We start from the raw sequence: 24,671 nt of genomic DNA, 5'->3' as shown, positions 1-24,671 counted from the left end.
ATTTTTTGCAGGTGGAACCGAATAACGATTCCCCTCCCTAACGCAGCACTAACCCAAGACACCAGGATCCGTTGGAGGCAAATGGGACCAATCCTTGGAAACATGTGGGCGATTGATAATGGTTAGTGTTTATGCCTGTCATAATCACATGCCATTGATGTGGAGTCTTCCTGTGCTTTTGTTAGTCAGCCCAGACTTAATCACATTTCTAAGTCATGGTCTTGAGATTCATTAAACGCCCTTTCTTCCTTTTCTCCTTTGCATTCCGTTAGAAACCCAGGGATGCGCAATCAGAAAAAAAAAAAAAAGCCTGTGTAGTCAGCAATATTAGATGCTAGAATGTTTCAACATACACAGTCTAAAAATGCTTAAAGGCCTGAAACTCAAATTCACAGTTGATGACAAGGGATATCCTAACATTTTATTTGAATGTGTTATGCAAAATTAACATAAATACCATCCTGCATGTATTAAAATAAGACTCATTCTTCTCTTAGTAACTGTCATAACATCTGGAAGACTTATCTGTTTGCTGCAGACACTACACTGAAAGCAACATCATCTCTAAAATACTGGTGAAATTTCTGCCTCTTTTTTCAGAAAATAGCATAAAAGGAAAAAGTGGATATACACACAAGTTTTTAAGTAAATTGTTGACAATTTGCATCATTTTTAAGCCAATAACACTTAGGACAGATGCACAATGAAAAAAGATATTTTAAGTTATAGGGTTAGATGACTAATTTCTTGCATTTGTTATTAATAGTCAATTTTCTGATTTTTTATTCTAATTATGGATGGATTCAAATATTTTCTGTTTTCAGAGTATATACATTTGACTGAAGGTTTATACTACAAGGACAGGAAAGGGAGAGAGACAGGAAGGGAAAGAGGGACAAAATGTCAATACTTCAGCCAATGGTCACAGATTTGTGATCAACTTTATAAAACCTACATAATTGTTTAATGTTGGTTTTTCCATGTCTTAATCTTCTTTTGTTATTTTTGAATAATGTAGACACTGAGAAGCTAATTACATATATAAAGTTCTTTAAATTTGGGAATAACTTCAGGCAAGATGGCTTACTCGTAAACCAATGTGAATTTTTAAAAAATTTTATGTTCAAAAAGGACCAGTAAAAAGCCCACACTTTGAAGGCCATGTGAGTTTTATAAACATAGTGCATTTGTAAAAACATCCAAAGTTGAATTTGTTAAAATAGAGTTTCCCCATTGACAGATTTTTCTTTTGTTTTTGTTTTTTGATACCAGGGTTTAAACCCAGGTATGCTTAACCACTCAGCCACATCCTCAGCCCTTTTCATTTTTCATTTTAAAACAAGGAATCGCTAAGTTGCTTAAGGCCTTGCTAAGTTGTTGAAGCTGGCTTTGAACTTGTGATCCTCCTGCCTCAGCCTCCTGAGTTGCTGGGATTACAGGGCATTGACAGAATATTTTGCATAGCATTTTAATTACTACACCTTTTAATGAGCTCTAGGGAACAAGCGTGTGTCTCTGGGTAGTGGGATATGAACGGGTTTTTCCTACTATTATAGTTTTCAAGGGTTCTCTCATAAGCTCATTACTTTTATTACTTTAATAATCACAAAAGAAGTTTCAAAATTAATAATGAAATAAAGCATGTGAGGAAACTGAGAGTCCAATGAAGTATATATATAAAAGCCTATGAGAAGAGTATCTCGATTTTCTGAATAAGGCTATTATAATATGATTTGGGTCAGAAAGAGCTACTTCACGTATCTGGGTTCCTACCATCATGCTTTGGGTATAGTAGGAAGAGGCTAGGATACAGAGAATGCATATGGGTAGCAGTGTGTATTAAACTGAGGGCAGAATCTCTTCAATTCTCTTATCATCCTGTGTGAGGTTTTCACAAAAACAGGAACAGTCTCTGGCTTCTTCACAAGGCAAAGAGAAGACACACACTCCTTCCCAAGAGAAACAAGTGCTATAGAATTCCCCTGCAATCTCCCCCTTTCAGTATGGAATTCCAGAATTATGACCATCAAAAGAAACATAGAGAAAGAAACAGACCAGTATCATAATTCTGTTAGGTATGTTCTTCCCTTACAATAGCCAGCTCCTGCTATTTGTAAAGAAAGTATGTGAGTACATTGCTGGTGGGATGACAAACTGGTGCAACCACTATGGAAAGCAGCATGGAGATTCTTCAGAAAACTTGCACCTAGCTATCCCACTCCTTGGTTTATACCTAATGAACTTAAAATCAGTGTGCTATAGTGACATGGCCACATCAATGTTCACAGCAACTCAATTCATAATAGCTAGGCTCTGGAGCCAACCTAGGTGCCCTTCAACAGATGAATGGATAAAGAAAATGTGACACATATACACAATGGAATATTACTCAGTGTTAAAAAATTATGACATTTGCCTGTAAATGGATGGAGCTGGAGATTATTATGCTAAGTAAAATAAGCCAGTCCACCCCAAAGGCCAAATGTTCTCTTTGATATGCAGATGCTAACTCAGGTTAGGCAGGAGTTGGAGGGAATAGTTGCACTGGATTGGACAGGGAGTGGGGGGAGAGAGAATGAGAAAGACAGTAGAATGAATTGAACATAATTCTTATGTTCGTATATGAAATACACGACCAGTGTAACTCCACATCATGTACAACCCACAAGAATGGGAAGTTATATTCCATGTTATGTGTAATATGTCAAAATACATCCTACTATCACATATAACTAAAAAGAATAAATAAATAAATATGTATGTAGGAAGTTATCCTAAAAATCTTCACAAAATGGAAAATTCTAGGGTAAATTATATTTGCTTCATATTTTTATTTTTTCAGCTATATTACATTAACAATAGTAGTAAAGAAAACTAATCTGCGCTTTCCATACCATTGTGGAAAGGAAGACTGTAAACTTAGGAGTCCTAATGACTCTACTCAGTAGGACGGGATGACAAATCATTAATCGCTGTTTTTTCATTGGTTTGGAAAGCCTTATGTTATTGTTGGTTTTGTGTTTTCACCCTGGAGACTTTCTGAACTATGGCATGTATGTACTGTAGGGCAGCCTCTACAGTAATTCTTCAGAGTGCAATATTCCTCTCAAAGCACCTGGAGCAGGTTCTACTACAGCCATAAAACCAAGTGTGCTGGAAAGAAAATCCATACATTTTTCCAGGCTAAAGAAATAATAGAGCCCCATTCTGATGGCTCAGCAGTTGGCGTATAGTGAAGCCCATTGAAACAACATAGGGCAGGAGGTTGGCAGTGGAAATGACCCCAATATGGTGATGATGATTATAACCATCTGGTGCCATAAAACATGTTAATAACTCTTTCAAGGAATATCATTCTCCCACTTTAAAGAATGGGACCACTGAGGCTTAAACAGGATGAATCAGTTAAGTTTCTTGGTGAAGCCAGATACAAATCCAGGATTATCTGACATCTAAAACCAATGCTGTTAATAATGTGGCTTGCTATCTCTTCTCTTCTAAACCAGTAGTTTCCTTCATCAAGGTTTTTTTCCACCACCAGCCTGCTTTGCATCTCATTTGAATTACTCCTCCTATTAATTGGCTGAAGGGATTATGTGCTTCTAGGAGTAGAGACCACAGGAAAGTCTATTCTAAAATAGAATTGTTTAAATATCGTGACATGCTTAGAGGGCAGAGAAGAAAGTGATAATGGATGGTAAATTGTCTTGTGCCTGAAAGTGAATATGTGAGGTCTTCATAACATCTTAGTTATATCTCAAATCCTCTTTGGTTTTGTCCCACTTTGGGGTTGTTTCAATTGTTGATTGTGCCAATTACAAAAATACTTAGTATCTTTAAATGTATTAGAGTCTGAGTATATCAGAACCTACAACTTGAGCATTTTTAAACATTCCAAAGATTAGAATATAGGTTTGCAACATTGCATTTTTAGTCAAGCTCAGTATTTAAGGAAAAAGGTTTGCATTATGAATTAAACTTTATGCTCAATAACAGATTCTTAATACCATACTTCCAGGGAGAATGAATTAGTATATGTAACAATCATTTACAATGTTGTAGATTTTTCCCCAAATAAGAATGGTCATTGTAGTTAGGATCTCTCTCCATTTTGTGATGTATCAAATTGATCCTTTGTGAATTCTTCATTTCTACCTAAATGGTATAGAAAGGTCAAAATACATGCAGTAATATTCAGTCTGAAAATGTTTTAGCAGAAGAGACACTGTTAAGGAATCCCTGTCATATGGTCCTATTTTCTTTAGCACAAAACATTAAAATCTTGAAAAGGTTATTTATGGAAGGCAGAGCACTTCCAGCAGGTTTGTAACTAAGCACTTACCCTGTCACATAGCACGATGGATTCCTGTTACCAAACACACAGGCAATAGGCCATATTTCATAGATTTTGCTTCACAAAATTGTACTGTTGGTGTTCCTCGTTTTTCCAGTTATGTCACCATCTTTTACATGATTCCTTTTTTCCTGCAGTTTACATTGGTCCATCGTGTCTCAAGTTCTGTTCTGGCAGAGGACAGTGCACTCGACATGGTTGCAAGTAAGCATTTGAAAAAAAAAATGTGCATGCTTTTCCTTTTTGGTATATAATTTATATATCAAAGGCAGAGTCATTTTCATTGATTTTAGTATTCTTTTTTGTAGGCTTTTGAAGTATTTTTAAAACCAAAACCAGGATACTCCCAATAAAAATTAAATGAAATTTAAATGTATTTTGTAAGTGAAATTTAATAAATTTATATGAGGGTCAATTGTGAACAGATTTAGTATCTCTCATGTAAATTTGTGAACAAATTGGAATTCATCATAACTTGATGGCTCTCTTTCCTATCTTTGTTATATTCCTCTTCATAATATTGTTCTATTGTTCATGAGTCATGTTTTGATTCCTAGCATAATTGGTCAATGTTTCATTAAAGATAAAATTAGTAATGATCCATAGACCCAATGCCAAAGGAATCAGAACTGGGCCAGATTTAGCAGATCTGATAAGAAAATGCAACATCTTTAAATATAACTTTACAATCTTATGTACTTCTGAAAATTATTTGGCTCTTTAAGATGATTATAAAGTATTTTCTAGAACAGTGGTGCTGAATTTGAAGTCTGAAATTATGCATTTCATACTTTAATCATCACTAGTAAATTGTCCTATGATTAGAACAAGAATGGATATTTACATTTATTATATCATTCTCAGATTAATATTTAATTATAAAATATTCCAGGAATACCAGAAACACAGCCAACTTTGTCATACAGATAAGTTAAATACCCTCAAACAAAAAGAATAATTAATTAATTGGGTAGTTAATGACTACAGAACTTACAAAGGGCATTGAACCTAATCATTTGAAAATTATATGCATGAGGCAAACACTTGTAAGCCCTGAGATTAGACTGAAGGTTAACTTTTTAAACTATATTTCAGTAGATTTAATTAGCAAAAAAAAAATCACTCTGCACATGAAAACGTCATGTAAAGTATGTGAAAAATGGTAAGTTTCTGTTTTATTTTCAAAATATAATAAAAGTCTCTGTGTTTTTAAATAAAATTATCATCTCCCACCCCAGACACTGCCTCATTAGATCTATGTAACATTGGCTGGTTTTTTCTTCAAGTTGTATCTTCATCCATAATCCACAACTGGGACATCCACTTTTTAAATGCATTTAAAATAAAATTAACACAAGATAAATTTGAATGGTAGATTTGTGCTTTTAGATACTGTTCTTTTTGACACCATATGTTAACCTAGTTAATCATATCCTTTCCTCATTCTGAAGTTTTACAAAATATTTTCACCAATTAGAAATAGAGCTTTTCCCCTATTCTGACAATGCTTTCTGCAACATTCATTGGCTTTCTGTATTGGGCTAAACATTTGACCACTGCCTCTTTTCCCAGACTATGTGCCTTATTGAGTTTGAGCAAAATTGCAGGGAGAAAAATTATATTCAATACCACTTATTTCCTTTAAGCAGATCCTTGAATTGGGGGGATCTGCAACTGTTTTTCCCCACACTGCTCCCCTCATTATTACTGTTAATTGCTACCAGAATCCCACCTGCTTCTGTTCCCCAACATTTTCCTTCCTGTCTACAATCCCAAGCCTGGGTTTCTAAACTGACTAAATTCACTAATTTGAGAGCCTAACTGTGTTGAGAGGCTAATGGGGAGAGACAGCATTGGAACCCTTCTCAAGTGTGATCCATGAATCTCAACAGTGGGGGCTTTTCTCCCGACATACAGAATGAACATAATGCCACATTTAAGGGTGGCTAGATGAACCAGCATGGACGTATTTGGAGTCAGGGAGCCTGAAATCACTAGTTTGTGCAGCCTTACTGTTCTGGAAAATAACAACTACAAAGGTTTTTTGTTGTTGTTGTTGTTGGTTTATTTGTTTGTTTTAATTTTGAAATACAAGTGGAATGCTTCTCTATATTCTTTACCAACTGCATAATCTTTTATTAAAACTAGACTATAAGAATCACTAAATAGGAACTGACTCCAAAGCTCTTCATCTTATATAGTCACCAATTTCTCCCAACCACTAGTCTAAGACACATTTAAGATACATAAAATCCCATTTACGCTAAATAGGTACTCTGGCAATAGTCTTGTTTGGGAGCACAAATTCCAATTTGTTGTCATGATAAGACACATTCAGTTTCCTGATTTAAAATGTGTCCAATTTAGCAATTTTTTTTCCTTTTGGGAACTACTTGGTTATTTATTCAGAGTCAGACTATGTCCATGAGATTATATGTGAAAGAAAATAACTGTTTGAAGCTAATTTACATGTCCAGTAAATATTGTTTTTCTGTATAACCCCCTTCCTCAATGCTGTTCAAGATGCCAAGACAACCCACAAACTTCATGCTGCAGTTGTTCTTGGCATTTTAGGGTGCAAATTCTTTAAAAATCTAATGGAAATATGGACTTCTCCCCAGAAAATCTAATTCATATATAAAATTTGGCATTTGATTTTTGCACATTCACACATACTGTGGACCCTGTGGAAGGTCAATATGGACCCCAGTCTCAGTAACACTGCTTAAGAAGTATCCTCTGGGCCATACTATAGTTATCATTTCATTAGCATACTTACTTTACAAAAGGTTTGTTTCAGACTAAAGGAAGTTTGAATGCTTCCATGAGAATCCCCTACACCAAAAGAAACAAATCCCATTTTATAATTGGTAACATTGTAAGTGTAGTAAGAAAGAAATTGTGCAGCAAAAATGAAGAGTTTTAATTGGGTGCTATGGCACATGCCCATATTCCCAGAAACTTAGGAGGCTGAAACAGGAGAATTGCAAGTTGGAGACCAGCCTCAGCAGTTAGCAAGGCCCTAAGCAACTTAGTAAGACCCTGTCTCAAAATAAAAATAAACATGGCTGGGGATGTAGTTCAGTGGTAGAGCACCCCTGGGCTCAATCCCCAGTATCCAAAATTTAAAAATATTTTTTAAAAAAATAATTTGGAACTAATTTCTGATGAGCATACTCCTTAAAATGTGAGAATTTTCTTATATTCAATTATTGATCCATCTGTGATGAGGTTTTACTCACTGATAGAAGACTCAGGGAACTCCATATATAGTCTAGTCAGCTAACAGAAATATTGCACATTCTCCCAAGCAAATTGTTGGGGGTGGGAGAGGAAATGAGTTGATTTTTCTTGAAGCATGCCTAATTTGGTAGCCCACAGAGACACCACACAGTTATCCTTGGAATTTATGTATAGGTGAAGGGTGAATATATTCTCTTTATAACGTCAATATAGGTCTGAAATGGTTAAAGATATATTTCCAATTGTTTCTAAATATTTATAATAATTCCTATTATAATATGTCTTTTTGCATTTGTCCTTAGAGGAAACTTATTCCAGGTATCTTATTTGAAGTATTTTATTTATATTGTTTTCTTTATAAATTTAATGAGTATTATTATAAGTGTATGTGTGTGTGTATCTTTACGAGATTTTAAGTTGCAAATATGCAGACTTCAGATGAATGTTAAATAAACTGAGGTCACTGGTTGAAGGTGAGTGCTGGATTATTATTTTAATCATAAACTTATTACAGTGGCAGTTTATGAAGACTATATTCTTCTGGAATATTTACAGTCAATCAGTCCTTATCAAGTTTTCTGATTCAATATTCTTCAGAGACTAATAAGCTTTATTTACCATTCAATCAAATCCTGGCCTCTGGACTCCCTCTTCCCCAAAGTAGAATGAAGACCCTCTGAAAGAATTCACAGTTTAAGATTTAATTTTACCCTGTATTTCTTTCAGATGTGACCCTGGGTTTTCTGGCCCAGCTTGTGAGATGGCATCCCAGACATTCCCAATGTTTATTTCGGAAAGTTTTGGCAGTTCCAGGCTCTCCTCCTACCATAACTTTTACTCTATCCGTGGTGCTGAAGTCAGCTTTGGCTGTGGTGTCCTCGCTAGCGGTAAGGCCCTGGTTTTCAATAAAGATGGGAGACGCCAGTTAATTACATCCTTCCTGGACAGCTCCCAATCCAGGTGAGTGAAGGAGGGCTGGAATAATGCAGAAACCAGATGCTAATGTTGAATTTACATCTCTTTCAACTTATATTCTTTTTTCTTTTTTTGTGGATATATCCATCTTCCAATTTTTAACCAGGATGGAAAGGAACTTACCATTTATTTAGGGTTAATTTGTTCCAGTTTTTAATAAATTAGAAAGCTCATCAATGACTTTGAGATACTAATGACTGACTAGATTTTTTTAAATATGAGATGTTCAAATCAAAACTGTGCTCTTAAGCCAAAGGCTAGTTAATTATTCATGTAGTTTTATTTATTTGACAGCTTGCAGAGGCTGATTAGATTTATTCCACATCTTCCCTTCCCCCAGTTCTTAATAAATAATGCAGTAAAGGAGTGATTGGCATTTTAAGTGTGTGTACATAAGTACATAGTATACAAATATGTATGAACATACAGTTATACTTTTATGAATATATATCTGTATTTAAAATATGCACATTGATCTCATCTACACATATTCATACATCTCACAGTGTCATTACTTACATTTTGTAACAGAGGGATAAGTGGAAACCTACACCTTGTAGGTAGTTAATTTAAATTTGTTTGAAATTCTTTAAAAAACCAAAATGAACATTATGAGTAAAAATGTTTATGCATCCGCTAATCATAGGCAATTCATGTCTAGGTTTCTCCAGTTCACACTGAGACTGGGGAGCAAGTCTGTTCTGAGCACATGCAGAGCCCCGGACCAGCCTGGTGAAGGTGTTCTATTGCATTATTCTTATGATAATGGGATAACTTGGAAACTCTTGGAGCACTATTCATATCTCAACTACCATGAGCCCAGGTACGTTGGAAATCATTTGGAAAAATGGTTAATGTGATATCTCCTTCCTGGGACAAACATAATTTAAACAGTTTAAGATTTCAGACTTTTTTTTAATTGAGAGATGGAGAGGAAAAAGATTGATGTGTCTTGCAATAAAAAACTAGCGAGACACATTTTTCTAATCTTTCTGTCTGACTGATTTCTGATAATTTGGAGAAAATTATTCTTATTTTGAAATGTGCATCTAAGGAAAATATTTTGTTGTTTAGGAAAGAAAAATGGTTGATACCACCTTCCTTATTCTATAATAATATCTATAATGTAAATTATTAGATATTATTTTAATATGGAATTAAATGGTAAGTACTGCTAACAAATGTTTATTGATTTTATAATAAATTATGACATAATAATTAATAAAATATGATAACCAATATGTTTCTAAATTTTGCATGCAGTGTAATTAAATAATGAGTACAAAAAAATTTTCTAGCATGCTGTAAAGTCCCTAGCAAAGGCAGGGTGTGAGGACATAATTAAAGCCCTTTCTTTAGGCTGCTTCTGTTTTCCTTTAGCTTCTATATATCATGACCTATTGTCAGATTCAAGTTTTGCTTAAAGGAAAGTCATCTTTAAATGTTAGCAGAGTAGTAACCACCATTAGTAATAGATTTCATACATATTTGAAAGATTCTCTCCCCTGCAAGAACACTTTTTGAGATGCTCACCGCAGTTCCTTTTAAAAGAACAAAGGGAAGAGGTTGAGAAATCTCAAAATTAAGGTAAAAAATTAAAATATAACTAGCAGTGCACATTGTGGTCTATACGCACAGTCGTGTGTAAAGGACTAACATTGGCAGCCACCTGGCTACTGGATAAACACCAGTCCCCTTTCTGGAAGAACCTTTTAATCATAGGAGATGAGAAGGTGGAGGACATTAGTTATTAAAATTTGCATTGGCACCATGAGAAAAGACAGAGAAGTAGGAGAGAGAGCCACTGACATATTTTGCAATTTTGTGTAGCTCTTCCCCCATATTTAAATATTTGCAAATACATGAGTACTTTTATTTTCTAGAAAATTAAGTAGCACATAACAGAGAGTAATTAATAACTATTATTAAATGACTTAAATTTTATACATCATAAAATTTTAAGAATGCACCAGCCATGTTGGGTATTTTCCCTATGTATATAAAAATGCAAGGCTGAATTTGTTTTTCTCACTCAGTAGAGATACATGAATCCTAAAAAACATTTTATAGACTCTCCATAAAAAGCATTAAAAGAAAATTAAACAAAAATTAAGGTATAATGAAAACATGAAGAAAATATCACAGTCCTAAGTTAACTTGGCCTAAAGCCCAATTTTTTTCTGACAAGGATGGACAGCTGCAAAATTCAGTAATCAATCTATATCATGAAATTTAATTAATCTTTGTTGATATGAAAAATAATTACACATTTAATGTGCTATTGCAAAGGTATGTTTAATCTTGCCTACCATTTGACAGCAACATTTTTCTTCCAAGCAGAATCAAGGTGGCTTTTCAATATTAGGTATGTGCAGAGCTTGAAAGATTATGATCACGGTAGAGATTTTTTGAAAAGGGGAGTGTGGTAGTGATAGCAGTACACTTTCATTTTCTATATATGTACCTCTGTCCGTGAGACTCTTCCTCCCACCCCCTGTCTCTTACAAATATTAATAAAAGGTGACATGGCAGAAGTGTCATTTGATATATTCTAGATACTAAATTATATTCCATATGATAAATAATACAAACCATGGAGATTCTTCATAGGAGAGTTAAATATATCTTTATGCCTTTAGTCATTTTCTGTATCTTCTTCAGTATAAATTGCTTCCTATAATTGCTGTGAGTTCCATATTGTTCTTTTATGCCACGGTTGTTTGAAAATGAAGTGTGATCCATAAATTAGATATGCTCGCTGGCTAACCACTGTTACTCCTAGACAATTTCAGATAATTTGCTTGTCTATGATTCAGCAAATAAAAGAACCCAATCTGCTTATTTATAAAATTTAAAATTTAGTAATATATCTAAATTAGTCTTTTAATTCAAACTGACTAGAATGTCTTCTGAACTAATTGATACTTTTATTAATGTAAAATATTGTTGCTGAGACTAAAATTATTCTAGATTTTTCTTAATTATAGGGCTTTTTATATTCTAAAGTTATTATAAGATCAAATCATAGTTTATTTTTATATCTTGATTATCATATTTGATTTCTTCCTGGTTTTATCATGTCATCCAATTTCATAATACATATAATTATTGAACATTTTTTAAAAGAAATCCATGAACTTCTTCCCTACCCACAAAAAGGGATATTGAGACAGAAAGTTGAACTAAGTCTCTGGGTTCTTATCTAGTCATATTCAAATTAAATGATCCTATAGCTATTTTAACCAGCCACTCTGATATGTAAGAGTAGTGAAATCAGCAAACTCCCACTCCACCCCAAGATGTGATATAGAGAATAAGAATAAGGCTCTAGAACAAAGCTGCTTAGATTCAAATCCTGTCATTGCCACTTAGAATCTGCTTAACCTAAAAGTAATTTTTAAATTTTTTTTTAGTTGTCAATGTACTTTTATTTTATTTATTTATATTTATTTATATATATCAAACTCAATGACTCACACAATGTTAGGCGAGGACTCTACCACTGAGCTACAACCCGAGCCCCTAAAAATAATTTTTAACCTTCTCATGCCTCTGTCCTTGCATCTCTGTCAGGGATACTGGTAATAACACTTTATGCACCAAGGACTCACTCCTGGAATCCTTATTATGTGCCAGGTACTGCACAAAGTACTAAGACATAAGAGTGGAAAACAGGCAAGAAAGTCCCTGATCCTTACTTTATGGATATCATTATATCAATTTCACACATGAAGATGCAAAGCACATGGAATTATCTCTCTGCTCTCTGTGGTTGCAAAATCACCAATAATTAGGTTTCAGAACAAGGACTCTAACCCAAGAGTTTGATTGTAGATGAAGGGTCTTAACGTGATCACTTTAATTACTGCTGTCACATGCATATATATTTTGTTTTCCTTAAAATTTTCCTGGAAATCTATTTTCAGTTGTTATTTTTAAGCATAATATTTATTTTCCTAAGAGAGAATATTAGCTCCCTTAAAAATTATTACCAAAAAGCAAATTATAATTTTCTAATAATAGGTCTAAGAAAATTAAATTATTTTCAATACTTGATGTTTTCATTCTTGAACCAGTTTAAATATAACTTAATAACTTTATTTAGCTTCTGTATGTTTATTATGAATAAATACATGTATCTATCTAATAAAAATATTTTTATTGTAAAATTAAAATTAATTTACCTTAGTTTTACTCTAATAAATTCCATTAGTATAAAAAATTCAGCAGATCATGGAAAGTCTTTAAAAGTCACAAATGTATTTTTCTATGTCTTTATAGTTTAAGAAGTGCTTTAAAATTTATATTTCTGGGGCCAGGATTGTGGCTCAGTGGTAGAGTGCTTGCCTAGCATGCAAGAGGAACTGGGTTTGATCTCCAGAACAGAACCACATAAAAATAAATAAATAAAATAAAGGTATTGTGTCCATCTACAACTAAAAAAAAATTTAATTTAGATTTCTGTATTTGCATATTGATTATCCATTATTAAAACTTGCATTTGCTCTTGCACCAAAACGTCCTTCCAGGTTTTGTGTTTTTTTCAGTTTTTGTATAACCAACAGAGATAGTCATGTTCTTCTGCCCTATATATCCATGTACAAATTATGTAAAGGAAAAAATTGTTTTTAATTAGTTTTAATATGTAAGAAATTACATATTAAAACTAATTAAAAACAATATGTTCTTATACATATCATTTGACATGTTTTTTTTATACAACAAAGATATGAAAATCAACCTAATTTCTTCATAAATTCTGCTTTGGACATTGAAGTTTTTAAAGTTTATTTCTGAGTTATCTCAACTTGTCTCAGGAAGTTTTTCTTTTTGCTAAGCAGCGGGGAGGAGAGTGGAGGGCGATTGCAGTCCCTTCAGTATGCATTTACTGCAAGCACCTCTCCTGGAGTTTAATTGTACATTGATGGAGACAAATGTTCCATTTGCTGTTTGTCTCACATCTCACCTGTGTGTGGATGTGAGCAGCATGGTACTGTGATTTATGGAGCTTTCAAGCAGATGTCATTGCAGTGGCAATTAATGTATGGTTCCTGCTGCTGTGTACAATAATTGCTCCTGGAAATTAGATATTATTCTTAATTTTCTTCCCCATTTGTCAGATACAAGTTTGTTGTCATAGCTGCCATGACACAGCAAGTGACCTATACGCACTTTGCTAAACTCTGGGGAATGAGGAAGTGCCATGGTTCTAGCCCCAAACTGTAAATATGTAATGAGCTGCCATGAGATCTTTCACCAAACTCCCATGAATCCTGCCACTTTGACTACTGTGTTGTATTGAGTTCACCATTTTGAGAACAAATGAATGACCATGGTCACGTATTTGGATGGGTTTAGAAAACATTGTTAGAGTCAGAGAAGAAATTGGACATCTCAAAAGAATATTTGTGATAGAACTGTTCTTAAGACTACGCTTCAGGGGGATAAAACTGTCCTGCTGTATATATTTGTATATTAAGACAACAAAGTAATTTGAATTTTTAACTTTTTTTTCTTTAGAATAATCTCTGTAGAATTACCAGATGATGCAAGACAGTTTGGAATTCAGTTCAGATGGTGGCAACCATATCATTCTTCCCAGGGGGAAGACGTGTGGGCTATTGATGAAATTATCATGACGTCTGTTCTATTCAACAGCATTAGTCTTGATTTTACCAATCTTGTGGAGGTCACTCAATCTCTAGGATTCTACCTTGGAAATGTTCAGCCATACTGTGGCCATGACTGGACCCTTTGGTAAGGATTTCATCATTTTCATTGTATAATTTACATTAGGTATTGGAACATAAAGAATGATCTTCCAGTTCATTTAGCATTTAGTCATTTGTTAACAAATACTTACTGAACCACTTAACAAGTGAATATTATGCCTGCAAATAAGATGTCTTCAGAGGAGGACTGAAAACAAAATAGAAAGATTTAAATAAATATGAAATTTTATCTTCCTTAATCTCAAATTTTTGTTTTCCACAATTACATATAAAACCCTCATCAATAAGTGCTGCTAATGAGCCAGACATGGTGGCACAGCCTATAATCCCAACAGCTCAGGAGGCTAAGACAGGAGGACCCATAAATTCAAGGCCAGCTTCAGCAACTTAGCAAAACCTTGTTTCAAAATAAAAAAGGCTGGGGATGTGGTTCAGTGGTTAAGTTCTCCTGGGTTCAATCCCTGGTAGCAAAAAAAAAAAAAAAAAAGTACTACTAATAAAAGCGACTACCATATTCTTCCTTCATGTAGGTCCATGATGATCAGAGTGAAATCACTCTGGTGACTATTTAGCAAACTTTCTCATAAATAGTTCTGTTTTCGTGCTGTTTTATAAAACTCCAAGAAGTTTTTTTTTTTTCAGCCCTGATTTAGTAACTGAGATGTCTTTTTTTAATCAAGAAATATTGAACTAGTGACTCATATAGTTAATGCCAATGGGGTTTCAAGATTGTGAAATATCCTAATTAAGATAACACCCTTTATTTTTAAATCCCCCCTATGCTCACATTGAAATTCGATTATACGGCAAATAGTAAATAAATACTTTCAGTTGTGATTAGTATTTCATTAACATCAGCCAGATGATACAGCAGTGATTAACTGGGATAGGAGCTGACTACATGACGTAGGGAACTCCCAACATGCCTTGCAGAGAAGACAACCTTTGGATAGTTCAGACAGTGGAATGATACATTCTACATATCGGACAGTGAAAAACAAGGAAGTTCTAGGCATGTGGGGATCTGGAGGAAGAGAATTTCAACTATGAGGAAATGTGGTACAAAGACCGCAAAACAAGAATGACCGTGGCCTATTCAAGGACCAGGAAAGAGGCCCGTGGTACAAGGAACCCATTTAGTGAGAGAACACATGTCCAGGAGGGAGACCATAAGATGTTCAGAGGCCATTTCATGTGGGCTCAGAGATCCTGGATTAAAACTCAGGTCTGCATGATTCCGAAGTCCACAACCTTCACCACTATGCATACTACCCTGCTCTAGTTTCCTTTAGAACTATAGACCTGATTGGGGAATAATTTTCTTAGAGATTTTTCTTTTCTATTGAGTCAATTTAATTCCTTCAGATGAATCATGCTGAAAGCTATTCACCACCATTGTCTCTGGAGAGTATATCATAAATGACCCATCAGTGACCTTATCATAATTAGAGGTAAATTTTACACACCATTGCACAGAAAATTACCTTTGATGGGAATTGTGCATGTACAGTCACATTTCACACACAGCAGGCTAAAATTCTAGCATCAAAATGACAGCTAATGGGATGGAACTACAGCCGGTCACTTTGCTGCAAGCATGTCAGGCTAGATAGAATGAAATTTCTATTCAATGTAGGAAAGGTTATCTTTTATGTTTTCAATTTGATAGCATCAGATGCTTATTTCTATAGAGGCTCTTCCTTCATCATCTTGCCTCAATGGAAATTAAGGGGTGAAACAGATAGAAAGATATAAATATGTAAGCCCCAAATGCAATTCATTAGAATTTTATGCTTGTAAAATTTTTAATTGACCTGAATTAACAGTAATTCCAATTGGTCACATACCATAAGACATATCCCATAAGTTTGTGTATTAGGGCTTTTTTTCCCTACCACTTTTAATACAACAAAGAGTCCTATCATGAATGCAAGTCCTGTATCATGTTTATTTTCATAAATAGTTAACATCTGCTCAAATAAACTCCAAAGTTGCTGAGCATTTTAATTTAACACTTGGGTTGAATGCATGATAACAGCAGTTTAATTTCTGTGCTTTGATCAAAACCCTAAGAACAATATCCTTTCACACAAGTCTGATGAATATTCTTAACCCACCACTGCTTTAATTGATGGAGATACATTTAGTTTGTGAAAGTACAATCACAGTAATTATAGAAAACCATGAGAAAATATAAATAATTATGCAATCCCCATGGGCACCTTGAGCAGCACCATAGGAATTTTATTAACAACAACATGTGAGCAATCAGGTTTGACTTTCTGATCTTCTCTGAAACAAAAAGGAGTTGTCTTGATCGTGGAACAACAGAGGGTAGACTCTAGCAGTGATAATGAGACTAGAAAAACACAGTAACCGTTTTAATAAGGACATGAAACATGCTTGCTATTCATTTAAATGAAACAACATGGACGATCTCAAACTGTTCCCATTTTCCTAACCAGTGAGTCAGAATAAAACCCCTTTTAATGACACTGCTTTCTTTCTGCTGCTGTTGAGGAATGAATTGTCCAAAATTCAATGTGAAGTCACTTTGGTACATTTTTCAGAAACACTTGTCCTATACTGAAATTCAAATGATGATACTGACCAACTATTAATTCTTGCCTCCTCATCTTAAAAAATCAGGTTTTTTATATAAAATCTTTGAAGCATGTTATTTTATTAAGTAAAAAAATCTTTAAACATATTTGAATACGTGGCTTCTGCCCTCCAGTGACCTTGTTTCTCTCGAGGGACATGTAGACATGGTCTACACCGAATGGCTGGTATTAAATTAATTATTGTTGGCTCTTCCCAGCTGTGAGTTCATTTGGTTCTCATTTTCTAACTCATGACTTTCCATGAGCTTGGATTGTTGTTACTGAGAGCATTCTCCAGGGAATACTTGGACAATTGCTTTTTCATTAGAAGAACTGCTGTCAATATGTTGTAAATCACTTTACAGCTTGTCATCCTAGAGCACATTGTTTTTAAGTAAAGAAATGAGTTGCTTTTAATTCTTAGTAGTAGGTTCCTTTCTTCCATACACAATATCTGAAGTCAGAACTTCCCCTTGCTTCCGGATTTAAAAATAATTTTAAAACCTATTACATATATTTGAAGATCCCAGAGGGAAATACTTTTGATTGAGGTTTGTTCAAGATTGTTAGTGCTCATTCTAAAGGACATTAGTGTTTCTCCTTCCTATCTAATAAACTAGCCAGATATAACAAGTGGAGAGGACGTTGCTGTCATGTACAGATTTGGTTTTAAATGTATGCATATTGAGGTGATATTTGTTGTATTGGAATTGGCAGTTGTTTTTAGTGGTTGTGGTATGGTATAAGCTTGGGATTTGAGGCCATAGGTTTGAGTTGAAATTCAGGCAATTCCAATGAGAAGCTTGGATAATCAAAGCAGGGAAGTTTTAACTAAATTCTCAAATTTTAACCATTTTGAGAAGTGTATCTTGATCAACCTATTTTAAGAAGATTGCATTAAAGCAACTCTTATCAAAATAGGAAATACCTGAGCCAGGCAAGGTGGTGCACACCTATAATCCCAGTTGCTCAGGAGGCTGAGACAGGAGGATTGCAAGTTCAAAGCCAGCCTCAGCAACAGCAAGGCACTAAGCAACTCAGTGAGACCCTGTCTCTAAAGAAAATACAAAATAGGGCTGGGAATGTGGCTCAGTGACCAAGTGCCCCTGAGTTTAATTCCTGGTGTGCACCCACATACACACACAAAAATAAATAAAATAGGAAATACCTAAACCTTATTAGTAAATAACGTACAATAGACATGCCTGACTTTCAGTTCCTGCTCTCTCAAGTTGTGCCTTCCAGCTCATCATGACCTGGTGGCATCTCTCACCCTCATTCCAACTCTAACCTCAGCCCTCTATTTGACCCTCTCCATTGCCAGCCCCTAAAAATGGGCTTGGGGTGGAGCATAGAGAGAGAAACACCATCACACACACACACACACTTTTTCTGTGGCTTCTAGAGATGACATTTTAATGGCTTCATTTTGAAGTTACCAAACATATCCCAGTGTCAAAGCAGTAACATCAGAAGTTGAGTGAAATGTATTTAGCTTCTCTGAACTTGAGCTTGCCATCTGTAAAATGAGGGCAATAGTTTCTGTTCCAAGATTGTTATAAGTTTAGGTAAGGTCACGGATAGAAAGTGCCTACCATCTATCTGCCTTTTCCACTCCTCTGGTTGAAGGGAAAAAACTGGTATCTGTAGTTTCGAATATGTGGGTCTGCATTATGAGAAACTTTCTTGAATTTTAAAGGCTAGTAAACAACATTTTGCCTGAATAATGCAAAAGACCATGCCTCTAAAATTTAAAGAATTCAAATAGAAATGTTAAGTAAGCTTTTTCTTGTATAAAATAGATTTGGTTGGTGCAAAAGAAAGATCATAGTGCCTATACTTATTTTTGTCAGTATTTTCCTATTTAAATACCAATCATCACCTTGGTATAAGTGGATTATATCCCAGTAACACTGAATATGTTTTTATATATAAGATTTTGTGAATGGTGGGTGGTTATGTTACAATGAAATCCCACACAAAAAAAAGTGTCCTAAAAGCGTATTTGTCTTATAATATAACTTAAACATAGTTTATTTGCAATACAAAAGTACAAAAAAAAGTACTGTGACTCTATTAACAATTAAAGTAAAAATTAAGATTAGAAGAGCTATAGTTTTGCTTATTATTAGTGGTGCTTGAAGAAAAGCAGATTTAATTAAAAGGAGATTTAGTAAAAGGTGAAACTTGCAGGAACATAAAAAGAAACTCCTGAGAACTTCATGGACACTAAAGCTGCTCATTTTTTAAGTCTAATGTTTTATTTATTGCTAATTAAAGCTTTCTTTTTTTTCTTTATACAAGTAAATCACTAGCACTAGTCCTGTTAGATTCACATTTTAGAAAGAAAGATTTTCTAAAGTAAGTAATGAGAGAGAAAAATAAAAGCAATGTGTAAGAAGTGAAATTCACTGTGAATGACAAAAGATGTGAGGGGGAAACAAGTAGCACTGGGTGGTGTGTGATGAAGGGATGGGATGCTTTTTGAAGCCTCGCTTTCACACCAGCTAGAGGTGGTATGTTCAGCCCTGGAAATGTAAGAAACCGGAGAGAGAAGACGAAGAGAACAGCTTCAGGATGGGTAGCCCAAGTCAGAGAGAACTGACAAATTCTGTGTGTTCCTGACATTTAAAAAGTATTTATTCTTGGCCGGGCGCAGTCGTGCATGCCTGTAATTCCAACAGCTTGGGAGGCTGAGACAGGAGGATCTCAAGTTCAAAGCCAGCCTAAGCAAAAGCAAGGCACTAAGCAAGTCAGTGAAACCCTGTCTCTAAATAAAATACAAAATAGGTCTGGGGATGTGGCTCAGTGGTGGAGTGCTCCTGAGTTCAATCCTTGGTACAAAAAAACAAGAAAGTATGTGTTCTTATGTCATTGGGGTATCTATGATATGGACAAGGTAAAAATTGTTTGTATATTTTATGAGAAGCAATGGTTTCCCACGCAAAAACCTCTGATGAAAAAGGATGCTAAGTGCCTATTTATCTCAGAATATAAATTAAATACAATTCATTTGCCATGAGCTAGAAAATTGTACTATAGCTCTTTTAATGATGGAAGAAAATCAATAATTTTGTGTTATATAATAATTATATAATCCTATAGCAGAATTGAAGGATGGGTGAAATTTTAATCTGTATTCGAGAGGCTATTAAGTTGTTGTTAAGGTACTTCCAGGTTTTAAGGACCATCAGGAAACAATGATGTACAGTGATGAACAACCCAACAAGATTCCAGACTGACCTGGTGATCCCCTAGTAGTGTCCCTACAGATGCATCAGACTTCAGGTGCATCTGTAGGGACACTCAGATCTGCACTGGGATCTGTCACACATTTAACAAGCACTGGGCCACATATTTTTTATTTAATTTGATTTTTTTTCAGTACTAGAGGTTGAACCCAGGAATGCTCTACCACTGAGCCACATCCCTAACCCTTTATATTTTTTTTATTTCAAGACAGGATCTCACTAAGTTGCTGAGGCTGGCCTCAAACTTTTGATATTCTTGGTGGGATTACAGACCACACCCAGCTGGACTACACATTTTTAAATGATATATGCCTCTTCTTCTAAATATTGGTTAATTTTTTGAAATAAGGATATATGAACCAGAGTCTTTACTACATGCAGATCTTTATTTCTTTCTCTTTTTTGTTTTTTAATATTTTTTAGTTGTCATGGGCCTTTATTTATTTATTCATTTATATGCAGTGCTGAGAATCAATCCCAGTGCCTCACACATGCTAGGCAAGCACTCTACCACTGAACCACAGCCCCAGCCCCAGATCTTTATTCCTTTCTCCTAGTCTATGAAATTTGTCAAAGAAGTTTCTTGATGGTAATATAAAGATTGTGTTGTTGGTAAACTTGGACAAAGGAGATCTCCAATTAGTGCCTTGCTGAAACTGTAGATGTCCTTGATTACTCAGGTTAAGAGGAAAACTATTAAACAACCCTTTTTAAAATGAATTGACATAGAATAAAAATAATAGCCAAGTAGAATTTCTACATGATTTTTCTTTTATTAAAAATCAATCTATAACTTATATAGAAATTTCCTCTATTTAAGGTTTTGTTTTTGTTTTTAACTACTTGGATTATTTTCACAATGACTCTTAAAAAGAGCATCAAAACAGCTAAAATTGTTCTGCTGAAGGAAGTCAGTTGGGAGGAGGTAGCTCCCAAGAGCCACCTCAACTGCTACTTCCTAGTGAACTACTGACTGGTCTAGGAAGTTTAACTGCTAGAGAAGGTAAATATGTTGAGTGACACACTGCAGTCACTTCCTATTATTCTCAACAGCTGTGAAGAGTATTCTCAGTAGCTGAGGCTTTCCATGCCTCTATAAAATTGCTATTGAGTTTAACCCTAAATAGATTTATAAGTGATTTATTTCTGAAGTAGAGCCTATGTATTAGGCTTTTTCACCATAAGGATCTCATTACAGGAAATTTTTCATTTATTGATAGAATAATGTATACATTCAATTGTTCACCGACGGCTTTACAGGCACTATTTGTACTGAAAGGGCAGCAGTCAGTATAGGACATGAAGATAGAGAAGCCCTTTGCTTATGGAGCTTTCATATTCTGGAGGAAAATAGCAACAGTAAACAAGTCTTTGAGACAGGGTCTTGCTAAGTTGCTGAGGTTGGCTTTGAACTTGGGATCCTCCTGTCTCCCAAACCACTGGGATTACAGGTATGCACCACTGTGACCAGAAACAAGTTTTCATTCTTAATAATATTCTTGATTATTATGATGCTATGAGGGTAACCAAGTTAGTTTTAGGTGGCAGAAGTGGAGAGGGGGCTATTTTAGGTGAGAGGGTCAGGGAAGCCCTCTGGGATACTAGAGTTCAGAATGATGATTGACAAATGCTATGGAAGAAGAGCAAGTGGGTGGAGGGAACTTCGAGGACAAAGGGCCTGAGGAGGCAGGAGAAGCAGAGGAGTGATGTGACCTTATGTTTTTAAATAGTTTATCGTTGCTGTGTGGAGAATAGATGGCAGAGGGTTATAGGAGAGCAGTAGAAGGAGCTTAGCGAGGAAGTCAGTAGCACCATCTGCACATGCTGTCATGGTGCTTGGAGTCGGAAGATGGCCATGGGGAAGTGGACCCCTTGATCTGTTTTGGAGGACATAATGATGATCAGGACCAGCCTAAGAAAAGGATATAATGACTGTGTTCCAAGAGTCATGTTCTGTTGATGTCCACTGGGTTGATTTTTGAATCTTTAATTTCTCAAAGTTAATTTCCCTCAAAATCTTCCTTTTGAACTAAGTAACTAAGTAGGTTTCAGAAGTAAGTTAACAAATCACTAAACAAAACAATAGAAAAAAATTAATCTACATTTGATGGATGGGATTTGAGGTTATGTCTGTTGAAACAGGAATTCAGTAGGCTGAGGCTATTATTTTCTATGGAAAGTGGTTCACAAAAATCGTCTTGGTCATCCCTGGTTCACCTGGCTGTCTCAGCCTCTACAGCCTCCCCGTCTGCCTCACTGCCTTTCACCAAATCAACCCACTCATGTTCTTCTTTCTTGCTGCTTCAGCAAGCCAAACTCTTTTTTCCCCCAGCACCTTTGCACTAGCTATGTCTCTGCCTGGGAAGCTCTTCCAATACTCGTTTTGGGCGCAAAGCTGGAGCTCCAAGCTTTCCAGGGGTCTGGAAAAAGTCCAAGAGCTAGGAAAATGTGTATTGTCTCCAAAATAGGATAAGAAAATTGCAAAAAAAAATGAGTTAATGAATTTTAATTTAATGTCTACAAAACACAACATTATGCCAACTTCATTAATTACTAAGCTTATTATTCATAAAATTTCACAATCTTGGAAATAATTTTCTGTTCAGATTCCTGAGTACGCTGAGAAATCACAGCCCTATGTATATTAAAGGCATTACCTGTAGCCAAATAAAATTTAAATACAAAATTGAAAAATTCATTTGAAGATTTTTGTAACTAAGAATATTTGTACTCCATACTGGGACACAGGTGCATTTTAGTATATTTACTGTGATGTGGGATGGAGTTTCCAAAATTAAAAGTATCAAGGTCTTTAAAAAATTCTTAAAATGGCTCTGCTTAAGTATTCTCTAAATAATGCACATGGCTATCCACAGCTAGAAGGGGAAAAAGGAGATTTCAATGCAGCCTCATGTATTTTTCTCTCCCTAACTCTTCCCTCCATGCTAAATCTTTTCAGCCAGGGCTGTCAGGCCTGACTACATGGACCAGTACTTCCTTTCCTTTCTGAAAGGAAGTGAATAGCAAGGTAGAGAAATAGAAAGGACCCCAGAGGAAGTTCAAAGGGAACATCCTAAGAATAGAGGATTAAGTGTGGATCAGGCAAGGCACTTCTATCCAAATAACTCTGTAGATGATATGATACAATGTGAGAAAAACAGGAATCCAAGGGTTCTGGATAGTCAAGAGACAGCAGATGCTTTGAAGGCAGGGAAAGACATAGGACAAGCTAGAAACAGCTAAAGTTCATTGATTGCCTTCACCCCCACATAAATATCAGGAAGTACTGTAGATGAAAATAGACCCTGATACCTTGTCTGCACACACACACACACACACACACACACACACACACACACACACCTGCCTGATAAAGAGACCAGCAGGTACCACTAGAGTTGTGAGAAGATTTTTTTTCTCCCCTCTCTGGTTCGTAGGTCTTCCCTGCTTTCTACCTGACAGCTTGTCCTTTCTGTCCTTCCTTCTTATCTTCTCCCTCCCGTCTCTGGGGGCACATCTTGAACTGTGCTTTGTAACTACTCCTCCTCTACCTGTCACTCAGCAGAGGGTTGTCTGTCTCTCCCACAATTTATTCCAATTGCTAAACATTTCATTCAAAAAAGGCCAAATGAAGACTTATCAATTGAAACTTAGCAATCTTCAAAACCGGTATCTCACCAACAAATTTCTACAAATGTTAAAACTATATTTTTTTTTAAAAAAATTACTGGAATTAGCTTATGGCATCTAGATGAATTGGTCTGAGTTAATAGGTGACCTGGGTAAGTGACTGGTCTACGAATGGAACTCTGGACTCCTAAACAAGAGTAGAGGACCCTTTCCCTGTGGTATCTGTGTCCTATTTACCCACTCATCCTACAGTAGTACCCTGTAGATGCTCATAACCTGGGTAGATAGTGTCATGTTCCTTTGTGGTGATGGCCTTTGTGTACAGATGGCTGCACCTCTTAGGGGACTCAGTCCCTCCACTTTTATTTTCCACACAAAATGTTGTCTAATCCTTTTGGAGTTATTTTCTACTGAGTGCTCAATTTTAATCTGATCTTTGTTTGCAATGAGATAGCTTTCTGTAAAAGCTGAATTATTAACAAGCAAAGAACCTGACTTATACTTTTTGTTGGCCTAAGAGTTTATCTAGCATAAACTATCTAATCCTGATTTAAAGAGCTATATTTGAATTTCTAAACTGAGAGAATGAGGATGAAAATTAAGTTGAAAAATATAAACTTACTTTATATAGGAAGGATAAAGATAAGCAAAACAAAGCAGGTGCTAGGAACAAAAGTATATATAAAAAAAGAACCTAAAACAGATGCTCAAAAGCACATAGAGTACAAAATATCTTTGATTGCCAACCTAACTCTGAAATCTTAACTCGATAAATAAGGATGGATCTGGTCACTTAAAAATCCATAAAAACTTTTTTAAGTGAAGTATTAAGTAACTGCATGACAAAATGCATTATGTAGAGGAATTTAAAAATTTTTTGAGA

General features: G+C 35.2%; 1 protein-coding gene across 2 annotated transcripts in view; it reads left to right on the top strand.

Annotated features, from left to right (window-relative positions):
- The window catches only part of Reln (reelin), a 453,190-nt gene that overhangs the window by 301,194 nt on the left and 127,325 nt on the right, over positions 1 to 24,671 (top strand). For both annotated transcript variants that reach the window (XM_078040200.1, XM_078040199.1), the window contains exons 16-20: positions 12 to 121; positions 4,492 to 4,558; positions 8,324 to 8,557; positions 9,234 to 9,395; positions 14,093 to 14,329. In XM_078040200.1, coding sequence (XP_077896326.1) covers positions 12 to 121; positions 4,492 to 4,558; positions 8,324 to 8,557; positions 9,234 to 9,395; positions 14,093 to 14,329 — 810 coding nt within the window. The remainder of the gene's footprint in view (positions 1 to 11; positions 122 to 4,491; positions 4,559 to 8,323; positions 8,558 to 9,233; positions 9,396 to 14,092; positions 14,330 to 24,671) is intronic.

This window comes from Ictidomys tridecemlineatus, chromosome 2 (genome assembly GCF_052094955.1).
Source record: "Ictidomys tridecemlineatus isolate mIctTri1 chromosome 2, mIctTri1.hap1, whole genome shotgun sequence".
Lineage (NCBI taxonomy): Eukaryota > Metazoa > Chordata > Mammalia > Rodentia > Sciuridae > Ictidomys > Ictidomys tridecemlineatus.
The sequence above is the reverse complement of the archived record's forward strand: the minus strand, read 5'-3'. Positions and strand labels throughout refer to the sequence as shown.